Source organism: Marmota flaviventris, chromosome 1, assembly GCF_047511675.1.
Source record: "Marmota flaviventris isolate mMarFla1 chromosome 1, mMarFla1.hap1, whole genome shotgun sequence".
NCBI lineage: Eukaryota > Metazoa > Chordata > Mammalia > Rodentia > Sciuridae > Marmota > Marmota flaviventris.
The window spans coordinates 199229613-199254555 of NC_092498.1; the positions used below are offsets into that span (position 1 = coordinate 199229613).

The 24943-nt window shown below is 34.9% G+C and overlaps 1 protein-coding gene across 1 annotated transcript in view; it reads right to left on the reverse strand.

The window, feature by feature from the left end:
- Window positions 1-24943, reverse strand: part of Ulk4 (unc-51 like kinase 4) — a 516944-nt gene that overhangs the window by 120745 nt on the left and 371256 nt on the right. The window contains exon 35 of the mRNA XM_071600065.1: window positions 24647-24745. Coding sequence (XP_071456166.1) covers window positions 24647-24745 — 99 coding nt within the window. The remainder of the gene's footprint in view (window positions 1-24646; window positions 24746-24943) is intronic.

Genomic DNA, 24943 nt, shown 5'->3' on the forward strand with positions numbered 1-24943 from the left:
AAAAAATGAAATATGGCCAGCTGAACATGTAGTATCAATTTATTCTCTAAACTCTTAAATATTAAATCATGTTTTTCTAGTGCTTGAACTATTTATGAATTCCTCAGTCAAACTCTATTGGGTTATACGGGTACTTTGACGTACTGCTAAAATCGATTACTTTTTGTTTTTTTAAACTTCTTACCTACAATCCTAAGTGAAAGTAATCTTCAGGTGTTCTAACATGTTTTCTAAGACTTCTTATTACAACTTCATGAAAGCTTTCCATATTATCCTGCACTCTGAGTCATTTAGGGAACACAGGAGGAGTCTATTCCTTGGAAAATTTAGAACTCACATGTAAGACCATCTAGACCTGGCATCATCTTAATGACAGCTCTTGAAGATGCAGAATGTCATAATATCACAATCCACTTTGTTTTTTCTTTTTCCATAAGATGATTTTGGTAGTAACTAATGGAATTCTAATATTTATTCTTCAAATTGACAGTCATTCTAATTGCTTATGAAAGAAATGTTAGCAGGAAAATAAAGAGCAAAAGTTTTCCTCTTTCCCTCAGGTGCAGAAAATCTGATTCTATTCTGTCATTAAACAGTCCATAGAAATATTATTTCTAATTAAGGATATCTTTTAAGATACCTATGAAATCAACATTTAACTTTAAAACATAAAAAATTCTCACTGGCTGAATTGCCTGGCAATGTTTGCTTTGATAATCATATGTATATTGACATCTTTGAATTTCTACGGGGTATAAATACTTTATGAGATTTATTTGTTGAATTGGCATTTCACTTTTTTCTACCCACTGCAATAAAAAAAATTAGATCTGTGGATTCTTATTTTTAAAGATGATCAAATTTTAACAACTGTTGAAACTTTATTTTTTTATCTATTCTGATGCTACACTCAATAATTTACACAGTTCTAAAAAAATCTACTTCTCTACATATCCAAATATAATGCCTTGATGTTACACATATTTTGCATTTATGTGGCTTTACTTCATTTCTGTTTCTTAATGCTGTAGCCACAGAATCCAGACTGAATGTTTATGAGATGTCATTTTTACCTCTGCACAAGAAATTTTTAAAAAGACTCAGAAGACGCAGCACTGATAAAAGATATAGGAAAACAGGTACATTTCCACATTTTAAAGAGAATGTAAACTGTTAGAATCTTTTAGGGAGTTATATAGTAATTAATATTTATTAAAATAAAATCATGTTTTTATCTAGCCATCTCATTTTAGGAGTTTATTTAAAAAGAAAAATGAGAAGTACAAAAACAAAGTGGAGACATTTACTGTATGACATTTATAAAAGCAGACAACTAGAAACAACCTGAATGACCATGAATCAGGAGGTGTTTGAATTGAAAAAATAATGGTATATTCACACCATGAAAAACTATACAGCTGTTAAAAAAGAATGAAAATGACTTATAAACAATGACTTGAAAAGATACCCACAATATTACAAAATGTTTACTATAGTCTTATTTATAGAAATGAGAGCAAACACTCAAAAATGAAAGTCACTGATTTAAGTACTTGCAATTATAAGCAGTGAAAAGAATGAACATGTCAAATGTAAACAGTGGATACAGGGGGAGGAAGAAGGCTTAGTTTTACTTTAATCATTTCTAAATTGTTCCAAATGCTACAATGTACTCAAAGTACTGTTTGTAATTAAAATTTTATATCTGAAAATAAATCTGCCTTTCTTATCCCTAAATGTTAAAAGGAGGAGGGAAGGGGTAGGATTTCTTAGGCATGCTGTGTAGTGTCAATAGTGACATGTACCTGGCTTACCAAAAGGAATGGTGGAGAAGACAGGAGGGGCTCAGCCTGCCTGCAACAGCTCCAGGAACAGACTTTCAAAATTTCCTGTGGTTCTCAACAAGGAAACTTGGAAATGTTACTTTCTAGTTTTTAAGATTCAGAAGTATATTACAAAAATTATATGATTTAGAAGTCTATTAAAATTACCATTTAAAAACTCCAGGATATTAAAAAATACATGAAGTCCTCCTCATTTTAAAATAATTCCTTTCTAAATAATTCCTATCTTAAAGACTAGATTTGAGGTAGAGACTATATTCTGAAAGAAAAAGAATGGAGATAACACATTTTTTTCTTAGAAAAGGTTATTTCTATTCAAAATAGATATAGCAAAATTGGGAGGCTAATAAAATAAGGTCAACCTCCTTCTAACAGTAAAAATTTGTCAAACCAGGCAATTTTTACAACTTCTAGAAGAAAATTCTCTATATAAAATTGTTTAAAGGTAGTTAAGGCTTTATTATCTAAACATTTATCATGAACTCCAGAAGGTAAAGTCTCAGTTTTCTAAATGAATGGTTCATTTATTCAAAGTGACTGATCCAGAACTAAAATTAAAACAAGACTTTGTCTAAAGCTTTATGCTATAGAACTTTGTTGCCCACAAAGTGCCTTTCCTGGGAGCTCTGCTCCATGCACCTTCATGATCTGCACAGCACTGCAGGGGACTTGACCCTTCAGCTGAAAGGGCAGGTTTTGCACCAATAGAGCTGTTAGGGTAGCTAATTTTAGAGCTGCAATGAAATTGTTGGAAATACCCTTGGGTACATTATTTTAGCACATTAATGAGGCTGTTCACAAAGAGTGTTTATTACAATAAGAGATGGATGTTTATTAGATCCGTAATATGATTACAGAACATGCTGTATGGGAAGGGCCTCTGGGAGCCATAGGCAGGGTAATTTTGCAGGCATTAAACCAAAACAAAAAAGCCAAACATCATTATCAAAACTGCTAACTTTACTGTATCACAGTTATGGGTAAATATCCACACTATTAAATATCCACATTATTTTCCTGTTTCAAAAATGATGCATAGGCATGCTTTCTGAGTTCACAAACCATCAACTAGGCTTCCTCTGGCGGTGGCAAATAAATAATATAAAACAAAGGAAATGCACTGAGTTTGCTGTTTACCTTAAATATAGTCCACTTTTGAAGACACCTGGGAATTTTGTTAATTGTAGTAATAATGGTTTTTCACCACATTTTATTGTACTACTGAATAATAAAGATATTATATGACCAGCAATAATACAACAGAGACAGAGGCAAACAGTGAGTGGGCAGAGCATTTGCCATGCACCAAGGGCTATGCTAAGAGCTCCTCATGCATTACTCCTTCTTCCTCCCAGCAACTTTGTGGGCTGTTACAATTTCCTCTCTTTTGTGAGGTGGAAAAGGAGCCTTATTAACTTGCACGTGGTCATTCATGTGGTAACCACTGAAGTCATCTTATGCAGCTAAACAAATGGGTGCTCAGGGCTGACCCATGTGACTCAGGGAAATGCCACCATCTTCTGCCAAGTGGCTTCATACAGAATGTCAGATAAGTCAGGTAACATTATTTTGTCTCCAATTTTTAAAATGCATCCATTTCTTTCTTTGTTACCTGTAAATGTGCATTTCCACGGTACTATGCTATTATCCATGCTGATAACACAGCAGCAGTAGTTTCCACAGTTTAAAAATCAAGTTTATGTATTGAAGACCAGGAATGACAAGGTGAATTGCAATCAGTATGACCTTAAAACACTTAAAAAAAAAAAAAGCATGGCAAAATACCTATTATCCATCAGCACTCCAACTTTAAATGAAATCTTCCTTATTACCCCAAAAGAAACAGCATAATATCTCTGGAGTCTATTTCTCTCTGATGAGCCAATGGAGAAAAGGTGTCTTTCCAGAGGGGGACCAGTCCTGAAAATTTCACTTTCTCTGCAAAAGCATGCAATATAAAAACAATGTCTTCTTTGTGACCCTTGGGAAATATGCAAGAATAGCTCTCCCACTTGGAGGCTGCCACACTCATTTCTTGAGTATCCATGGAGGAATCGGTTCCAGGATGCCCAAGGATATCCAAATCTGCAGAGTTCAAGTCCCTTCTATAAAATGACACAATACTTTCATATAACCTAGCACATCCTTTTGTATACTTTAAATCCTCTCTAGATTATTTGTAATACCAAATGTGATATAAACACTAAGTAGTTGTTACACTATATTGTTTAGGGAAAAATGACAAGAAAAAAAATCTGCACTTGTTCAGTACAGACGCAATATTATGTACACATAGAAATCTCTCACAATGAATCCCACTGTTACATATAATTATGATGTACCAATAAAACTTAATTTTAAAATAGTTTCAATTATAGGAAAATAATAAGAAATTTTGCTAAAATACTGAGAAAGGGGAAAAGAGCAAATTACAGACCTGTATGTATACTATAATCACATTGTATAAACAGGGGCATATATATTTTCATTTCACACATAAATACATATAACTGTGAAAACAAACATTATTTTTATGAACCAAGATATATATGTATGTATTTTTTACCTTTTAACCCTTCCAAAGAGTTTGAATTATTTTTACATAATTATACATATATTAGTTTCAAATGAACCTATATACTAGTATATAGTATAGTGTTTTTTTAAACACATCAACAAGGAATAATCTTAATATACATATTATATTATACATATTATATGTGTACAGACACATAGATGCATATAAATATATGCATCTATGTGTGTGTATACACACACACACACACACACATACATTCATCCATACAAAGAATTTTTATTGGAGACTACATATGGATATATAATCTCCGAGAGAGAGTGAGAGAGAGAGAGAGAATTTTTTAATTTTAAAAACAACAGCATATAAAATGTATTTGTTAAACACTCAAAATGTTTAGAGATGGGCTGGGCAAAGTTCAGTGCTACAACAGTTGTCTAGTATGTGTGAGGCCCTGGATTTAATCCCCAGTACTGTGTAAAAATAAAAAAATAATAAATATAAATGAAAGAAAAAAAGTAAAATTCTGTAAACTATGCAATCATGAAAATGGAAATCAATAAGAGAATTTACCTGCCTATAACCAGTAGGACCAGTTTTTCACTTTTCATTTGCACTCTATTACCACATATGTGAAGTCCTAGCATGAAAATATATTACCTTATTTTATATTTTGATATTTTACTATGCTTTCCCAGTATTAATGGTCAAAGTGTTTTAGTTTGAACTAAATGAAAGAATAACTTACAGGAAAAAAATGAGTTTTGGTTCGTAAATGGTCAATTTGTTTTTCTCTCAATGATAAATTAAGGGAAACTGATCACTGAGTTAAACATTGAATTTTCTGTATTTGCAGTGTTTCTGCATGATGGATTTTGTAATTATCTTGGCTTCTGCATTCCAAACAGCTTTGAGGTATCATTTATAAGAAATGTGAGTTTCCCACTTTTGCCTCAAGTGAATCTTTAGTTATAAGCTAAGCCATAATTATAAAAAAGTTATGAGTTAAAAATTTTTCCCCTTCAATTCACACTGACAAAAAGAAAGATAAATACAGTTTAAGCAAACAATTTACACTTAAATTTATTTCTCTGTAAAATGGGTGGTTGTCTACTACATATTTAAAGTCTTTGGTTCAAGAGATGTGCTCCTGATGGTAGAACATTCTCTCAGAGAATGGATCACATATCTCAGGTGTTTAGTGGTGTCCTAAAGACCTGAGGACCTAAGGACAGTTTAATTCCAAGGACAGGTAGAAATTTTAGAAACTTTACTAATGATCAGACTATCCAATCAAAGAGAAAATTCAAATACCTATTAGAAGTTATATACAAACTAATGGTCCAAATTAACAATACACCCATTTCTAGAAAGGATGCTGATGAGGTCAAATCAATTAAGGCTGATTTTCCTCCACTTGTTTTAGCAGATCATGTAGACAAGGCCCAAAGTAACTCAAAAATTGCTAAATAAAGTTCCATGTTAGAATAATAGTAACTTTGAACTAAATATGTGATCAATTACTCTTTGACTTAAGTGACTTTAATGGAAGGGAAATAGAAAAACTGCACGTTAATGAACTTAAGAATATTCCTTGTTGATGTGTTTTAAAGAAACACTATACTATATAATAGTATATAGCTTCATTTAAAATTAATACTAGTTTTTTATAAATTATATTTCATTATTTATTAGATACTTCAATATCTCTTAAATGAACTTTACAAGAATTTGAAGGGGCCATCAGAGATCTTCTAATCCAACCACTGGCTTGGAGGCAGAAAACCGTCATTTCAATTCCCTGGTAAATCTTTCAATAAACGGGATGAAAAAGAAGCCTTTATGCATTATGTCAATCAGATGTATGGGGTCACTGGATATGAATGTAGTAGGGGCCACATCCCAAAATGGTCTGACTGCATGGGGATGGGGACCAGGTGGCCATGTTCTTTGATAATAATTAGAAAGCAGACCCAAGGGCTGCTGCTTGTGTTGGAAACCAAAGCCCCCAAGTCCTCTGCAACAGAGGGACACAATTCAGCTCCCTCAGGAAGGACAATGAGAATTAATGAAGATTAACAAATGTTACAGGTGGTATACCTACAAAACCCCTCATCTGCATTTTTCCTTAAAATAATTGCTATTTTTAACATTTCATGAATGTAGCAGTAGGTGCCAAAACTTGGAACATGCCACATTTGCAAGTAGAAGGTCTAGCAACATTTTTAAAGTGCAGGATAGGTTCAATAGAAAAAAGAATGTGATATAGGTCAATAATACTTTGTATTGACAGCGTGTGGAAACAATAATGTATTTGACATTAGGGTTAAATAAAATATATTATTAAAATTGATGTGAAAACAAAAAAAGAAAACTTTATGCTCTACTAAGTTGTATGCAGCTATTTATTTTGGAAGTAAAGAAATATTTCTTATAGTACTACAGAGCCTTTTTTGCTTTTGCCACAGGAAAGTCAACCAAATTGCTCTTAATCTCCACTCAATAGAACAGGATGCTGACCTTTGCTGGCAGAATTAAAGAGTGAATTTTGATGATAACAGCTACTATGAGAAATTCAAGAGTTGCAGAGCTGTTGAATATTTATCAAGTTTCTTACTACACTGGCCACTGTCAGGAAAGATGGAAGAGAGGTGTACTTCTAAATCATCTAAGCAGCTTGTAGTTTACCTGGCAGAATTGATTCTGGAATTTCACATCCTAAATTTAGAGAAAACTTCACTGTTTACTAAAAATGATAAGGTATATTACAATGCAGACACTTCTCTCCATCTGATGGGAAGAACATCAGATATCTCTAGAATGGAAGGAATTGGCAATTAGCTGTTATTGCTTCCATGCCATACACACTGTACTCTGAGCAGATCAAGAGAACACCTTGGTTCCCACTCATACAGGATGAGCAATGCCTCTAAGTTTCCAAGGCTGGAGCTGACTGCCATGTGTCCTGCCCTGCTTCAGGAATACTAAACCTGTTTTATCTCCCACACCCAAATCAAAGCAGAAATGATCTGAATCCCTTTGCCGACTTCCACAGATGCTTAGACATTAGTGTGCTAACTCTCCCAGAGAAGAAATCCATACTTCAGACATGTTTCTTTTTCTGATTCTAATTAAAGGAATATCAAATAGTAACACGTATTTTCTAATTCTGAGAGTATCAAAAAGTATCTAGCAGCAACTTTTTGAAGGATATGGCGAAGAAACTATTTATTTATTTTTGCAAACCTTTTTGATCCTGGTAGAGCACCTGAAAGCATTAGGTCCTGGAGGAACAGAAGGCCAGTGGGGAGGGTTATAGAAAAGCATGTGCAAACATGACTTGAGGCTCCAGGATGGGAGAAGGGAGGGGCACGAAGGCATAAGGACCCCAAGTCAGAGGGGTGAGCATCAGGACCTTTTTCATTTGCTTACTCTTTGCAAAATTAAAACAACTTTAGTGTATTCTAAATTTTAAGTACATCTTTATTGAGAAAGAAAAACAAAAATAGAGAGAACAGCACAGAAAGGCATTTTTTAAATAAAAATTTGTCTAGAAATACATTATCAATCCCTTCGTGTTTCTCCAATCTTCTTTTTGTGTTCTTTATATACACAGAATATGATATAAATCAGACCAGATTCTAACAGTATAACTCATTCATGCAGCTAATGTTTACTTGTTGAGAGTTTGCCATGGTTGAACATGTTGAAAACGTCTAAAGGATAAATCTGGGAACTGAATAAGTATGTGACTTCCAATCAAGAGATGCACGAGTTCAAAAATTGTAACCCCCTCCTCTCATATACACACATAACAACCAAAATAAGAACTTTTCAAGATAAATATCTCTGCAGACCAGAAATTGAACAAACATATAACCAGCTTGAATTTCAAAAAGCAGCCATAAGTAGCTCTCCCGAAACAGGATCTTCAATGTAATAACAGCACCACTTCTAGTGTGGCAAGATAAAAGCTAAGTGTAAAGTGTGAGGTGAGGGCTGGGATTCTGTGTCCACATAAAGAAATGAAGCAGCTATCCCAGCTCTGGGTCCCCTTAAACAAGGTGGCTCTATTGTTGAAAATATCATGAACAGGGGGCTAGGGCTCAGTGGTAGCGCATTTGCCTGGCATGTGTGAGGCACAGGGTTCAATTCTCAGCACTGCATGTAAATCAATAAACAATAAAGGTCTAGCTAAAAAACATTAAAAAAATATTATAAACAGAACCTGGGAAAACAGGTTTACTGCAGGCTTAGTATCTGGATTTGTGATATACCAAATATCTCCGTGAGATTGAAATCTGGGCCTCTCATCTATTTCTAGATTGGAGGACCCAGGGCAGAGCTGAGGTAATTATGAAACCAGGGGTCAGCTGGTAAAGAGAAAAGAAATAAGAGCATCACATAACACAAACAACTTCCACTCTTGATGAGCCTAAACAGGAAGGAAGACTAAAATGGAGAAAGAGAACCACCAAATACAAGAACCATTAGATGCTTCCCTCAAAGATCCATATGTTAACAGCTTGGCTTCCTAGGATAGTGCTATTGGCAGGTGCTGAGAATCTTTAAGAGGTAGGGCCTAGTGGGACCTCCTTAAGTTCCTGGAAGCATACCCTCAATGGGTATCTTGGAATACCCAGTCTCTCTTGCTCTCTATATTTCTGGTTCAGTACATAATTTCTTGCCATTGACATCCATACTTGATGATGCAACCAAAGGTCAGTTCTGAGACTACACTAGAATATTTGAATTTTGAGCCTTCAAAACTGTGAGCCAAATAAAGCTCTCTTTACTTCCTAAGTAACCTGTATTTTGTTATCATAATGCAAAGTTGACTAACACAGTTGTATTGACTATTCTAAGGTCCCTTGTATTTCATATAATTTTAGAAACAGTTGGCCGATTTCTACAAAAGTCTGCTGAGATTTTCAGTGGGGTTGCATTGAGTTTATATTTGGGAAGAATCTGTAACAATACTGAGTCTTTCAACTCAGTTAACTTCCCATGCATGCAGAGGTTCTTTAATTTTTCTAAGCAATGTTTTATAGTTTTCATATGGTTTGTCTATTTATCCCTACTATTTCATGTATCTTTTTAATATAAGGTTGGATTCAATTTATTTAAATTTTGTCAAGGATTTTGGCTCTATGATCATAAGAGATACTAGTGTGCAGTTTTCTTGTAATGTCTTTGTTTTTTGGTATAAGGGTAATGCTGGCCATATAGAAAGAGGAAATAGAACTACTCTGATTTTCTAGGAAAGTTTTTATAAAATTCTTAATTGTTTGGTTGAATTTAATACTGAATTCACCTGGGGCAGCAGATTTCTTTATGGAAACATTTTAAACTAAAAATTTAATTTTATGAATGATAAGGTGCTACTCAAGTTATCTATTTTTTCTTAAATAAGATTCACTTGCTTCTGTTTTTAAAGAATTTTTCAATTTCATCTAAGTTTTTTAGTTGATAGGCATAAACCTGTCCAGAATGTTAACTTCTTAATGTCTGTAGAATTTCTGAGAATGTCTCTCCAGATTCCTCTTCTCATTGTCAATGAGTTTATTAATTTTGTTATATTTTCAAAGAACTGAGTTTTGGCTTAATTTCTCTACAGTTCTCCTGTCATTGACTTGTGCTGTGATTGATACACACACACACCCCCTAAATATAGATTATCCTAAATATACTTCTACTCTATTTGGGTTTAATTTGATTTCCTAGACTCTTGCGGTAGAAACTGAGGTCACTGGCTGGAGACCTTTCTTCTCCTTTTCTAACTTAGGAGTTGTGTGCTATAAATTTCCCTCCCTATAAGTTCTGTTTTAATAGCATCCCACAAATTCTGCTGTGTAGTGTTTTTAATGCCAAGCATTAAGCACTCCATATTTAACTTCATCTGACCCTTGTCTTTTTTCTTTGCAGCTACTTCCTCTAGCCTGTCAATTGTGTGATATATCAGAAACTGCACACAAGCAATCTAATCAGTAAACAAAAATAATAGTTGTTTCTCTTAATATTTGCAGAACTGAAAAACATCTTGTGACTAGGCAATTAAGATCAGATGTGCATCATCTGATCCTTCAACAGTCTGATCAAACTTGTCTTGCTGTGAGAAGGTGCCTGTGGTTTACAAACAACCATCACACCCTATATAAAACACTCCTAAATCTGATTCCCTGCAAGATGGACTTTGAACAAGAGTCCTCCATCTTTTGCATCAGCCAGCTTTTCAAATAAAGTCACCTTCCTTGCATGAATTCTTTGTCTCTTCAATGAATTGGCTTGTGGTATGTGAAGCAGCTGGATAAAAGTCTGATAACATTTTCATTTAGTTCAAATTTCTAATTTTTTATTTTTCATTTAACCCATGCTTATTTAGAAATGTCCACCACTTTAGATATTTGAGAATTTTTCTAAATATGCTTCTTTTTATTGATTTTTAAATTTAAACTCATCATGGTGAGTTTTATATATTTATAAAATATTATTACCATGTAGTACAAAAGTTACATAAAATTTTTATGTATTTATAAGTTTTCAAATGCTTTATATGACTTGAATCATTTTAGAGACTTGTTTTATGACTCAGAATATGAGCCATCTTCATAAAATGTTCATGCACTTGAAGGAACATATTTTCTACTTTTGTTGGTTGTTCTATGAATATCAATCAGGTCAAATTGGATAGCACTGCTGCTTCAATCTACCATTTCCTTGCCCATTTTCTATTTGTTCTATCAATTATCAAGGGAGGAATACTAAACTCTAATTAAAATGAAAATTTGTCTTTTTGTCCTTATGTTTATAACACGTTTTTTGCTTCATTTAGCTTGTTCCACACTGTTATGTCTACTTAATGAACTGTCCAACTTATCATTAGAAAATGACTTTTTATTCCTGGTAATATTCTTTGTTATACAATCTACTCTGGTTAATATTAAAATAACCGTGCCAGCTTTCTTTTGACTAGCATTAGCACAATTCACCCTCTTTTATGATTTTACCTTTAACCAACTTGTGCCTCTTATATTAAGGCAAGTCTCCTGTAGGCAGTATGCAGTTGGTCTTGATTTTTTATTCCACAAATGGGAGGGAAAAGCTTAAAGTGAACTGTTGGCTTATGGGAAAGAGATACCACTGGTTTGTTAGAAGGTACTGGGAAGCTGGGACAAGACAGAAGGTAGAAATATTATAAATTGTTTTTTTCTAAGGAAATATAGATACCATAGAAAGTGATAAATGTTAAGAACATCTGAAACACACCAGATGCAGTGGCCCATTCCTATAATCCCAGCAGCTGGAGAGGCTGAGGCAGGAGGATCCAAAGTTCAAAGCAGTCTTCAGCAACTTAACAAGGCCCTAAGCACCGGAGGTCATGTCACAGGAAACAAACAAACAAACAAACAAACAAAAAATGGGATGAGGATGTTGCTCAATGTTTAAGTGCCCCTGGGTTCAATCCCTGGTACCAAAAAAGAGAGAAAATCCGAAACATAGAGAAGATGGAATAAGGAAGAAAATAAAAATCACTTGTAGTTCTATCACCCAGAGTAAACCACTGCAAGCATTTCAGTGTGTGTCCTATTATTTTTAGAAGCAGTCCTCTCTTTGCATGGACCATAAAAATGACCATGCAGACTAAAACCATGCAAATGATCTTAATGAATGGGAAAATTAAGATTGCTCTGTTTCTTAAAATTTTTAATCAAAACATTAAAAATCTCTTATTATAAACATCTAGGAGAATTTAAAAGGAAACCTTTTATTTAGCACTAATTTGAAACATTGAAAATCAAAGTGTTTTATTTATTTAAAAACACTTATCAAGGGCTGGGGTTGTGGCTCAGTAGTAAAGTGCTTGCCCAGCACATGTGAGGAACTGGTTCGATTCTCAGCATTGCATATAAATAAATAAAACTCCATTGACAACTAAAAAAATATTTTTAAATAAATAAAATAAAGTCATTGTGTCCATTTACAACTAAAAAATATATATTTTTAACCAACCACTTATCAAGAGTTGTTTGAACAGTCTGAATAGTCCTTGTCTTGTACTAAAAGTTTCAATGTGAAGAACAGACACCCTTTCCATGCCTCTTTCTAAATCTGGATCAACTCCCAACACTTCATCCTTTGCACTTGTTCGCATGCACGTGTGCATGGTGCAGGGGATAAAGCCCAGAGCTTCATGCATGCCAGTCAAGCACTTACCACTGAGCCACATCCCCAGGCCCATCCTTTGCATTTTCAATGTCGTAAAAACATCTCTAAGAGTTCCTACAATTGAAACTGGTGGGTAAGCACCACTTCTTCTGGTGCAACCTCATCCTTTTCATGAAAACCATCTTTCTCATTTAGATAGATAAATTCTCCCTAGGTTCCTCAGGCTATGCATCTACAGCCACTCGAAGGGCAACAGTGCCAACATTTCTGCAGTTGTTTCTCTTTTTTTAATTTTTTAACTGATTTTTTAAAAATAAATGATAGCTGAATGCATTACAATTCTTATTACACATATACAGCACAATTTTTCATATCTGGTTGTATATAAAGTATGTTCACACCAATTCGTGTCTTCATACATGTACTCTGGATAATGATGTCTATCGCACTCCACCATCCTTGCTAACCTCCTGCCCACTCCCATACTCTCCCACCCCTCTGCCCGATCTAGAGTCAGCTGTTTCTTTTATAACTCCATTTACTTTCCATTCAAATTTCTCTCCCCACATTATCACTTGTTTCTTTGGTGCACTTTCATCTTTGCTGAATGACTCCTTTCCATTATTCATTTTTGTAAAATGGTATCTGCATTTATCAGTAGGGGGCAAAGAAGCAACAGAATCACATGTTTTGGAGTCTGTGTATGAAATAAAAAACAGGTACACAGTAATCAACTGGTAATGGACTTAGAAATAGGTGGCATGATTGGTCATTTATGATGATGCATGTTTGTTAATTACATAGTGATTTACTGACTGAAGAACTGGTAGCAAAGTTTGTACTTCATGCCCTTACTCCCAATTAATATACCATGGGAAATGAAATTTGGACCATGTTATTAAGGGGACTGATATTGTTTAATTGGAATTTAGGCCTAGCAGAATCATGCAAAGCAAGGACAACCTCTGTGTATGTGCCTATTAATTGTAAATTATGCTGAATGTTATTAGTTATTAAATGACTTTAAATACAAGTTATATATATTTAAGTGTATGTATATATGTACACATACACACATATATATTTATATAAAAATGTATACATATATTTATAATATAGATAATATTTATATATTTGTGCACCGGGGATTGAACCCAGGGGTACTTTACCACTAGCAACATGCCAGTCCACTTTTTTTTTTTTCAGGGTGGGGGTACCAGGGATTGAACTCGGGAGCACTCAGCCACTGAGCCACATCCCCAGCACACACACACGCGGGTGCATGCACGCTCTCTCTCTCTCATTTTAACATATATATATGTACATATATATGTGTGTATATATATATGTACATATATATGTGTGTATATATATATGTACATATATATGTGTGTATATATATATGTACATATATATGTGTGTATATATATATGTACATATATGTGTATATATATATATGTACATATATGTGTATATATATATATGTACATATATGTGTATATATATGTACATATATGTGTATATATGTACATATATGTGTATATATATGTACATATATGTGTATATATGTACATATATGTGTATATATATATGTACATATATGTGTATATATATATGTGTATATATATATGTGTATATATATATGTGTATATATATATGTGTATATATATATATGTATATATATGTGTATATATATATGTATATATATGTGTATATATATATATGTATATATATGTGTATATATATATATGTATATATATGTGTATATATATATGTATATATATGTGTGTATATATATATATGTATATATATATATGTGTGTGTGTATATATATATATATATATATATATATATTTTTTTTTTTTTTTTTTTTTAAGAGATGGGGTCTGGGTTGCTTAGTGCCTCACTTTTGCTGGCTTTGAACTTGTGATCCTACTGCCCCAGCTTCCTGAGTTGCTGGGATTACAGGCATGCACCACCACACCTGGCTCCTTCTATTTTTTACTTTGACAGTGTCTTGCTAAGTTGCTTAGGGCCTCTCTAAGTTGCTAAGGCTGGCTTTGAACTTGCAATCCTCCTGCTCCAGTCTCCCAAGTCACTGGGATTACAGGTGTGGGGCACTGCTCCATGTTGCTTTATAATTTACTTCGTTTGTTTAATATGTTGTAATTGTTTCCTATGGCAATAAATACTGAATTACATCTCTTTTTTATTAGTTTCATTGTATTATACAGAAAACATAATTAACTAATACACAACTGACTGCCAAGATACTTCTAATTTTTCACTACTAAAAACAATCCTACCCAGAAATTCTTTGCTGTTTGCCAATGTGTCTCCTCAGGGTAAATTTCTAACCCTTTTATTGCCGAGTCAAAGGCATTTTACATTGGATAATATTATGGCTTAAACTGTGTACCCTAAAAAGATGTGTTGAAATCCTAACCCCTAGTACCTTGGAAGGTGATCTTATTTGGAATTGGGGTCTTTGCTTAGGGCCTCACTAAATTGCTGAGGTTGGCCTTGAACTTGTGATTCTCCTGCCATAGCCTCCTGAGTCTCTGGGATTATAGGTATGTGCTGTCATGGCTGTTTTGTTCTTAATATTATTATTTTGTAATTGGCATATCATGATTAATAAATATTGTGATATTTCATTTAAATTTATATTAAAATATTTTTTCCACATTGTTAACATGCTTGGAAAAATCATATTTAATGGTATCATAGGATTCTGTCTTAAAAATGAAATTTAATTTATTTACAATTGGTAAACATAGGTTATTAACAAAATTCTTCATACTAAAAATAATTCCACGAATATATCTGTTTTCACAATCAATTCTGTATTTTTGTGTTTATTTCCTATGCAAGGTTTCTAGAAGTAGAATTAAAATGTATAAATTCAAAAGTATAAATAATTTTAAGACTCTTGATATATACCAATTTACCTTGTAATTTACCAACTTTCATTCCATAGTTGGCTTCCAACTTTGAGTTCCAGAACTCCAAAAACCATGGGTAGTTAACCATCATCATCAATTCTTCCACAATATGTGAGATATGCATGTGTAAATTATACTAAAATTTGGATGTATTCTGATGTGGTCCTAATTGTTAACCTCTATAACTTTACCTGCATGAGAGTGCAATTACTAAGACTCACTTTCCTCAATGATGCACATAAAAACTCAAGCATTAGTGATGCAAAAATATCATAATCCTAGATTTTTAAAATCAAGGAAAGTGTACTGGGAATAAAAAATAAAGTGCATCCTTAAAATCCTTTTAATTAACTAGACTTTGTTTTCGACATGACCCATGCATGTTTCAGTTCAACATTCAAGTCTTTCTTCCATACTACTCTCACTTCCTCTTTCTCTTTGGTCTGTTCCTCTGTCCAGTCTTGTTATGTTAGGGAAACACATCCACATTAAAGCATTACTACTTGAAAGGGGGCTTGAAAAGAAGTCAATGGAAGGATGTTGGGTAGGTCATCAATGGGGGTGATTTTCTAGAGGAGGTGCCTCAGGCACTCCTCCTTTACATCACAGAAGTGAATGTTTTCCTACTCAGCTTAGAGCAGGCAGCCTGGATCACTAACAAAATGCTATTTAAAAAATTAGATATGAAAAATGCTCTTTATGTGTAATATGAATTTAATGCATTCTGCGGTCATATATAACAAGTTAAAATAAAAAATAAAATTGCATTAAAAAAAACATACTTCAACATTACCACCATTTCAAGACAAAGGTGTAAGAAGTAATGGGAGAGTGCGCACCTGCAATTCTGGGGCCTTTGTTTCCCTAAAACTACCCAAATATAAATATTGAATGTCAGAGCCCTGGGAACTGCTGTTAGAAAAGGGTACTGAAGCTGTGGCATCTATTTTGACTGCTTAGAGGCTTCCATGATCACTAGTGCTGCTGGGATCCTAGGGATGGGTTTTTATATACCGCAGTTACTACAAGTATAGCAATTTTCAGAAATACATGAGTCCCTGGGCAATGCTAACTGCTCTTTCATGTTCTGTCAATCAAAGATGGGGTATAGGTTGTTGCAGAAATCAGGCTGCCCAGTGAATGTTAGAGAATAACCTGCCAATAGGGAAACCTCTAGAAAGAAGTCAGATGATGTGATTTGAAAGCAAATGAACTGGTTAGCCATAATCATTACCACCTCTTGAGGGGCTAGTTCAGGTATGGTAGAAGAGCAAGGGTGCAGACAAACTGGATAAATTTGTACTTGATTCTGTGTCTTACTAGATTTGGTCTATTCTCAGTTATGCTAAGAAAATATACTGTACATGTTAGCTTTTCACTTCTTTTCCTACAAACATATTTACTGAATCCTTTCTCTATACTAGGTCCCAAAGTGAAGCAAATAGATATGGCCCTTGCCTTCAAAGGACTTACAGTCTAGTGGGGGGAGGAAGACATATATAAGTGATTTTGCTACCGCATCATTTCAGCTTATTATAACCTGTATTAGTTATAGTTTATAATGATTGCCATGTGAGAATTCGAAATTCCTCCTGAAATTATCAATTATCAATTATGTGCAGAACTTTGCATATGTCTGGATCTGGGCATTTTTATGGGCAGAGAGTCTAGAATCATCAGTTTCTCAAAGTAGACTAAGGATATCTTTCTTTTACATACAGTTCACTATGATTCTCCTACAATGTGTCCACTCTGCAATCCATTATCAACTATAGGCAAAACATTAATTGGAAAATTCCAAAAGTAAATAATTCATAAATTTTAAACTGCATGCCATTCTGAGGGTTCTCTGGACACCAACACTATAATACCACTACAATTGATCTGATAACTGAAATAGCTAATAATTGACTAACAGGTGGGGTAGGATATACATGTGGATACACTGGACAAAGGGAAGATTCATGATCTTAGATGGAGCTAGACTGGGAAATTTCATTACACTACTCAGAACAACATCCTGGGGATTCATAGGGAAAGTCAATAGTAGCTGTGTCATTCACCTTACTTCATCTTGGCACATAGGCACTGTATCATCACACATTTTTTTAAAAAGAAAGGGTGAGTACAGTATAATAAGATATTTTGAGAGAGAGAGAGAGCGCAACCACATTCACATAACTTTTACAATATGTTTTAATTGCTCTGTTTTATTATTAGTTGCTATTGTTCATTTTTTATTGTGCTTAGTTTATATACTAAACTTTATCAAAGGTATGCATGTATAAGAAAAAAACAGTACAGATGCTCCATGATTTACGATGGAGTTACATTCAGATAAACTCGTCGTAATTTGAAAGTATCTTAGGATGAAATGCCTTTAATACACCGAACCTACCAAACGTTACAGAAAGCAACACAGCTCAACAAACATCTTGAGAGACTATCACTAGCATATTGCTAGCCTGGGAAAGGATCAGAATTCAAAGTACAATTTCTACTGAATGCATATAACTCTCAAACCACAGTAAAGTCAAAAAATTCCAAGTCAAGTCATCATAATTGGGGGGCATCCATATACGCAGTTTACCCAGAGTTTTAGGCATCCATTGGCAGTCTTGGAATTTATCTTCCACAGACAAGGGAGATAGACTGTGATTCATAAACTATGGATTGATAGGTTTCATATTCTGTTAAGGATAGATAAGTAGTTTATTTTCATAGAACCATATGTGGAAAGAACCTCAAAAACTAGCAAGTTCACTCTTCTGTCTGTAAGCCAAAAGCCTCAAAAATTATCCAAGAAAGATGAAAATTGAAAGTCTGTTTATTTTTTTCCCACAGGAAAGCAATTCCAGCACCTCATCCTGTAACCTATTATATTTTTAAACAACCACTGTAAAATTTATCTTTGATCTAGATGTGCTCTAGTTTAGGTCCTCCATGGCCTTATTACTATTTTTCTTCACTTTATATACAGCTATAAACGTTTGTTAATCTTTCCCACAAAAGATACATGGCAATGTTCTTGTCACAGGCCATTTTTAAATCTAATGGCTCCAGTAATAAATGTGGATATACACAATACAGCTCACATACATTAGGCAGACGCCTGGCCAATAAACAAGAACCTAAGTATGATCAAGTTACTTGTTACAGAGGCACTGTCCCACAGAGCTGGGAAAAATATCTCAGAGAATGATTTTTATCCTTGGGTAATTACCTACTCTGGATGCCAGGGCTGCATCGCCATGAGACACCTGGTATCTAAGATGAACAGTGTAAGAGGCTGCTCCAGGAGAACTCCAGGGAAAATCAGGATGATCTATAGGAATTGACACTCTTCAAGCAAATCTGACTACATACTTTTACATATGTAAATGTTCACAGTAAATAATCAGAAGAAAAATTGGAAAAAGAGAGTTGACAAGAGGGGCCTTTGGGAAGAATCTGTAAACACCAGTGGGGGGAGTCCACAAAAAAAGTTCCAGAATCTGCTGAGTAAAGATCCTGAGCTAAGCAGAGGGGTCGTGTCTCAGGCCAGCTGGGTAGAGAGAGATAGGAGGAGGAGGAGTACTAAATGAAGGAAAGAGTAGCCATAAAAAAAAAAAAAAAGCAAGCAGAGGATTAGGGTAGATTCACATATAGGATAACATGTGATTGAATGAAAATTTTCACAGAAATGACACTCAACTGCCAAAGTGAGAAAAGAAAGCAATTCGCTTATGAAATGCAGCCAGGACCCTGCTAGGTACCTTCCCATATACCACCTTGTTTAATCTTCCCAGGTGAGAATCAAAGGTGCCTCATCCAAGATCATACAAGCTGGCTGGCAGTAGAGCCAGGCACTGAGTTTTTGATTTCTGACTCCAAGTCCAGAGTGCCTCCACTTACCTGGCAACCTCTAGCCTAGAATCACATTCCAATTTAAGTAATTGGGGGATAAAACTGTATGGAAATGGGCTTCATGAATTTCAGGAACTAGCTGTAGTACAAACCAATAAAAGTTGTCACATAATCCTAATTTAATCCTGAACCAAATGAAATGCCACTTTTGTAAAGCCCCAATGGCCAGATACTGGCATTTTTATGTAATTCAATGTATCACAAAGGCATTTAAAAGAAAGAAAAAAGCCATTAGCCCCAAAGGTAGAACCCAAAGTTGTGCTTCAATCTTACAAAAGGCAGGAAAAGGATGGGGGAAGAATACATAAAGCATATTAAATATTTAAATGAAAAATCCTAAAATACCAACACAAAAGACCATGTCATGTGTTCTAAGCTGACCTCCTTCCTTTATCACGGGAACTCCGAAAGTCAGCCTTCAGGTAAAACCTTCTGATTTTGAAAATGGCAGATGCATATCACCCTGTTTAACACACCTGTGCTGCCGGCAGACAATCACCTGTCCGCTCAAAGTTCCTGGTTTTCTGCCCTTCAATGACCTCAGAATCAATAGAAAACTCCCCAAGCAGCACCTAGGCCCCTGAAGCATCAAGTCTGCATTGTAAGCTTCAGTCTCTACTTTTAACACTCCAAGAATTTTTCATCATGGCCTGTTCTGGTTGTTAAAATTCAATTACCTGGGATAGACACCTGTTCAACAAACAATTCTGAAAGATGCAAATTCCTCCATGACAGGAGATGAGACTGCCTACTCCCTTTTGAGATTTAAGTTTAATCACTCAAACTCGGCAATGAGCCATGTAACAGGGCAGTTATTACAAGTATAGTCAGAGTCAAGCTCATCAGCTACTGGGTGAGGCTGTTCCCTGCATTTTGAAAGCCCATCTTAATCATTTATATTTCCCAATTAACTCTAAGGAATTGGATATGACTACGTAAAATAGAAGTGTTAAGGTAACTTTTATCCTTCCTAAACAAAAAATGATTTATTAAGTCTACAAGCACTTTTCCTCATTCATGTGTTTCTCATTGTCTTCCAGACAAAACGCAAAAGTAGCCTCATTCAGAATCTCTCCCTAAACTATGCAAATTGCATCTGGAGATGACTCCTAACTAAGGGCATTTTTCAAAACTTAAAAAAAAAATGCAGAATGGATTTCTAATCCAGTAGATTATGTTTCAATGAGAGTATTTCTAAGAGTTGTACGAGTTGGAAGTTAATCCATAGGACAACTAGAATTGTAGTGGGGAAAACGTGGGCTTTGAGATCAGACATCTAGCCCTATTATTCTGTGTTATATATTATGTAAGCTTTAGGGTTCTTATTTGTAATGTGAGGATGGGCCCTTCATCATAAACAAGGAAGGACTAAATGAGACCAAAGGTAAAGCACTGAGAGCAGAACCTAGCTCACTGAAGCACAGGATACCATGTGGCAAATATGAAATCACTTTCATAGGAGATTTATTTGTTCAGTACTTACTATGTGTCAGGTACTGTTCACTTAATCCCCATAATATCCTCATTGTCTAGTTAGTATTATTAACCCCATTTTAAAGGTGAGGAAACTATGGAATCCATAAATTAAATAACAAGTATTGCTATTTAATATTTGCCCAATGTGACAATTGGTAAGTGGCAAAGCTAGGTGGCACTTGTGCCCAGAAGTTCCATGTAATACTGGCTTTCCTTGCTGCTATTATTATTTTACTTTTACCTACTTCTTGTATTTTATCTTCCATGTCATTTTGAATTTGTGATTGCATGGAATGTAGATAACAAAAGAAAGTTTCATTTGATAAAGGGTGACTGAATGTACTTTTTACATAAAAAGACTTTGGAGTTAATTGGTAAAAAAAAAAAAAATAAAGCTAAAATTAATTTAATTAAAGTTATTCCAGGGAACAACAATTTGACTTAAAAACATTGGGAAATTTTATAGGCACTGAAATGATATGTTTAAAAGTTTTTAAAAAAGTAACTCAATTTACTTTTAATATATTCATTTTAAGAAGGAAGTTCAGATTACAAAAATATCTTTAATAATATAAATATTGGGAAATAAACACATGAAAAGATGCTCAATACTATTCATCATTACTGAAATGCAATTTGAAATCACAATGAGGCATTACCACACTATTTTAAGATGGTCAAATATTTAAAATATTTTTTTTTTAAAAAAGAACTGATAATATCTGGGACAAGAGCTCTCATCCATTGCTGGAAGGACATAAAAGCCACTTGACTTTGGAGAATGTTAGATTTCCTAACAGTGGGTCATCTTACTTTCTGGAGTGAGCTCAATTTGATCACTGTGCCAGAAATTCATTGCTTGCCATTGGTTCCATATGTATCCTTCAGTACATGTTCCGTGATGATGGGCAGATTTCCTTAAAGCCTCCCTCCTTCAGAGTAAGACTGTTACTTTCCTCCATAGAGGGCATTTAAGGCACATTATAGGAGTCAGGGGTTCTCTTGCTGGTTCTGGTGACCACACCACTAATAAGTGTGGGTGTAATGGCATTGGTCATGGGCTGCCTACACGATGTGCCCAGGACTCAAAGTCCCTCAAGGATCCCCAGTCCTAGCCAAGGTTATTATCCTATTGCCTTCCCAACAAGGATACTGTGCACTCCAAGCTTCCCCACATTCACTAGCACCCTAATTCCTTCTGTCTGCCTGCATCCTACAAAGGTGCCACTCTCTGTGGACCTTCCTACAGGCACTGAGCACTCCAAGTCTTCTGGCCACAGTGACACCTGCCCTCATCTGCATGCCCGCCCCTGGCTCTGATTCTCCTGATCCCTGGGGGGTTGTCTTCTGCTCTCTTGTGGACTGTGGGCAGCTCTGAGTTTTGCAACCCAACAGACTTCTCCACTGTATTGTGGGCTGCACCCTGCTCTCTCGATTGAAGTCTGATCTATGCCTTTCAAGTTTGCCCTTTCACCTCAGTTTTAGGGTACCTCTTTTAAAATATTAGAGGTATTCTATCATAGCTTAATAATTCTTTATATTAAAATTTTTCTGTTTAAATCATTGTGTGCTTTCTGTATCCTGATTAGGCTCAGAATGACATAATAATAACATTTTATTCCTGTACTTATGGGTAGTATTTACTAATAGTGCATTTTACATTATCTTTATTTTTCCTTCTAATTTTATTATATTTTGGGGTAAAGATTTTAGCCTATACAATTACTACATACTGGAATTTATTGATACTCTTTTAACACAATACTTGGTCAACTTTGAAAAGATGCTTCCCAGAAAATAAAGATGGTATAGTCTCTATTTTCAGAGTATGGAGATGAATATTTTCCTATTAGATCAATCTTACTAAAGTACTCATATTGTCTATAGCAGCTTCCAACAAACGTCTAAAGAGCTAGAGAGTAATTAATATAGATTTATGGGATATAAGGTTTCTGTTATAACTATTCTGTTACAACTCTGCCATTAGGGGGCAAAGCAGCCATAGACAATGTGTAAATGAATTGTGTAGCTGTGTTCCAATAAAACTTTATTTACAAAAACAGAGTGTAGAACAGATTTAACCCACAGGCCAATCCCTACTCTGTCAGGCAATGAAAAACATATGTTCAATACAAATGGATTCCTCCCTATATGTTTTTAGTTCTTCTCATTTTATACCATTCCACACATTTGATACAAAAAGGTTCATAGCAGTTATATCTTCTTATGGACTTTATTCTTTATACAATCCCTCTTTTCCTGTTAAAGGGGATTTTTTTTTTTTTTTTTGCATTATACCTTGTATCTAAGATAGGGAAACACTTAGAAAGAACAATATAAAGACCAAATATAAGTTTCAATAAGTCCATTAAGAATAAATGAGTTCAACTGGAATAAACTCACCTATTACAAGGAAAAAAAAAATCTCAGACTAGGGCAAACACTGAAACCATATCTATAAAACATACATGTGAAATAGAGTGCACTCAAAGTTTCCCTTCAGTCTTTCTTAAACTATTTTTAACCTTTTTGTTATAAATGTAGGTATTATCTTATATCACATATTGTGTCCATTTACTTATCTTCAATAGGGCATTTTTACATCTTTTATACATCCTTTAAGCTGTGTAGTTTATTAGTTTTCCCTGTCTGTTCACAGAAGCCTGCTTTGTTTCCTTCCTTTTTCTGTGAGAGCACAGGATTCAGCCCTGATGTTCCCTGATGTAGCAATTTTGCTGCTGTCCTGTAACTTCCGCAACATTCTATACCAAAGATCTGTCTAGTTCCCTGGGTTTTGTGTCCTTCCCTCACTTCATTGTAAGCCTATGGGCCACATTTTTGGTGACTGCTCTATCCCTTATATCATTTAATATAAAACAGTAGTGATTTTTTCCCTTTTTAAAATTTCCCTTAGTTGAAACAAACTTTTACTCATTGAATACAACTAAGTCTGCAGAATTATTCATCGAAACTGCATCTGTCCTCCTTGAAGCCACAGGGCAGGAAAACCCAAATCCAGCAGTTTTTCCAGCACTCAGAGCTGCCTGCCTCTGTGAAGGGTGGCAGCCACAGAGATGCATTTCCTTGGGTTGTCTGTGCTGTCATCCTTGGAGCCACAAGGCTGCCTCCACTCTTCAGGAGTTTTTATGGAATTTCATCCACAGGCCCTCTGGCTGGCTGCTCTGTTGAAGGGCAAGTACTGTATGTTGGGTCCTCTTTAAGTTTGTTCAAAACTGTTCAGTGATCCAAATTCTGAGTTTCTATTGGGCTCTTTTCATATCTTCAGTGGTCTTGTGTAGTCTCACCCATTTTTATTTAATTTCACCTATTTTAATTGTTCCATTTTTGTTGGGGTTGAAAAAGAAGGTGCCCAAGGTCTATGTCTGTGTTTTCAAGTTTCTGGAGAGTCCTGCAAGCCAAGTGTAATTCCAAAATCTCCTTTGGAAAGGGAGTTGATTTCCATAATGATTTACTCTTCCTTCTTGGAATTCATTTGTTCAATTCTTTTAAACCTCACGTTAAGAAAGTAATTAGATTTGAGAGTCTGCCTTACTTAAATATCTATTTAAATAAATGATAAGCTTCTTGGTTTTAAACCATAAATTTAGTATTTCCAGAGCAAAAAAAAAAAAAAAAAACCTTTCAAAGTTCTTTTGGTTCCAGTTTTGAAGGGGATTAAAATAGCATAGAAACTCAAAAGTTCATGAAATTCAAATAAAATTACTTCAACCTCAGCAATATTCTGAAAGACACATAAACAGGTGAGCTCTTACCAGTGGAATAAGCAGGCTAATGAGGTCTGTCAGTGGTTTGCAGAGCACTAGCAGGTCTTCGGCAGCCTGAGTGTCCCCTCCTAAACCAGACTTCTGGGCCTAGAAGAGTGGGAAGATAAATAAAAATGGGTCTTGGTGATTAGTCAGCTTAGCTATAGGAGACAGATCCACTCGGATTAGCAGACGTAAGGGTCTGGAGAAGCATTCTGCCTGGGTCCCTGACACAGGACATAGAGGCTCCAGAAGAGATATAACATGACAAACAGTGCACATGCTGCCACTGCCACCAGTTCAGGA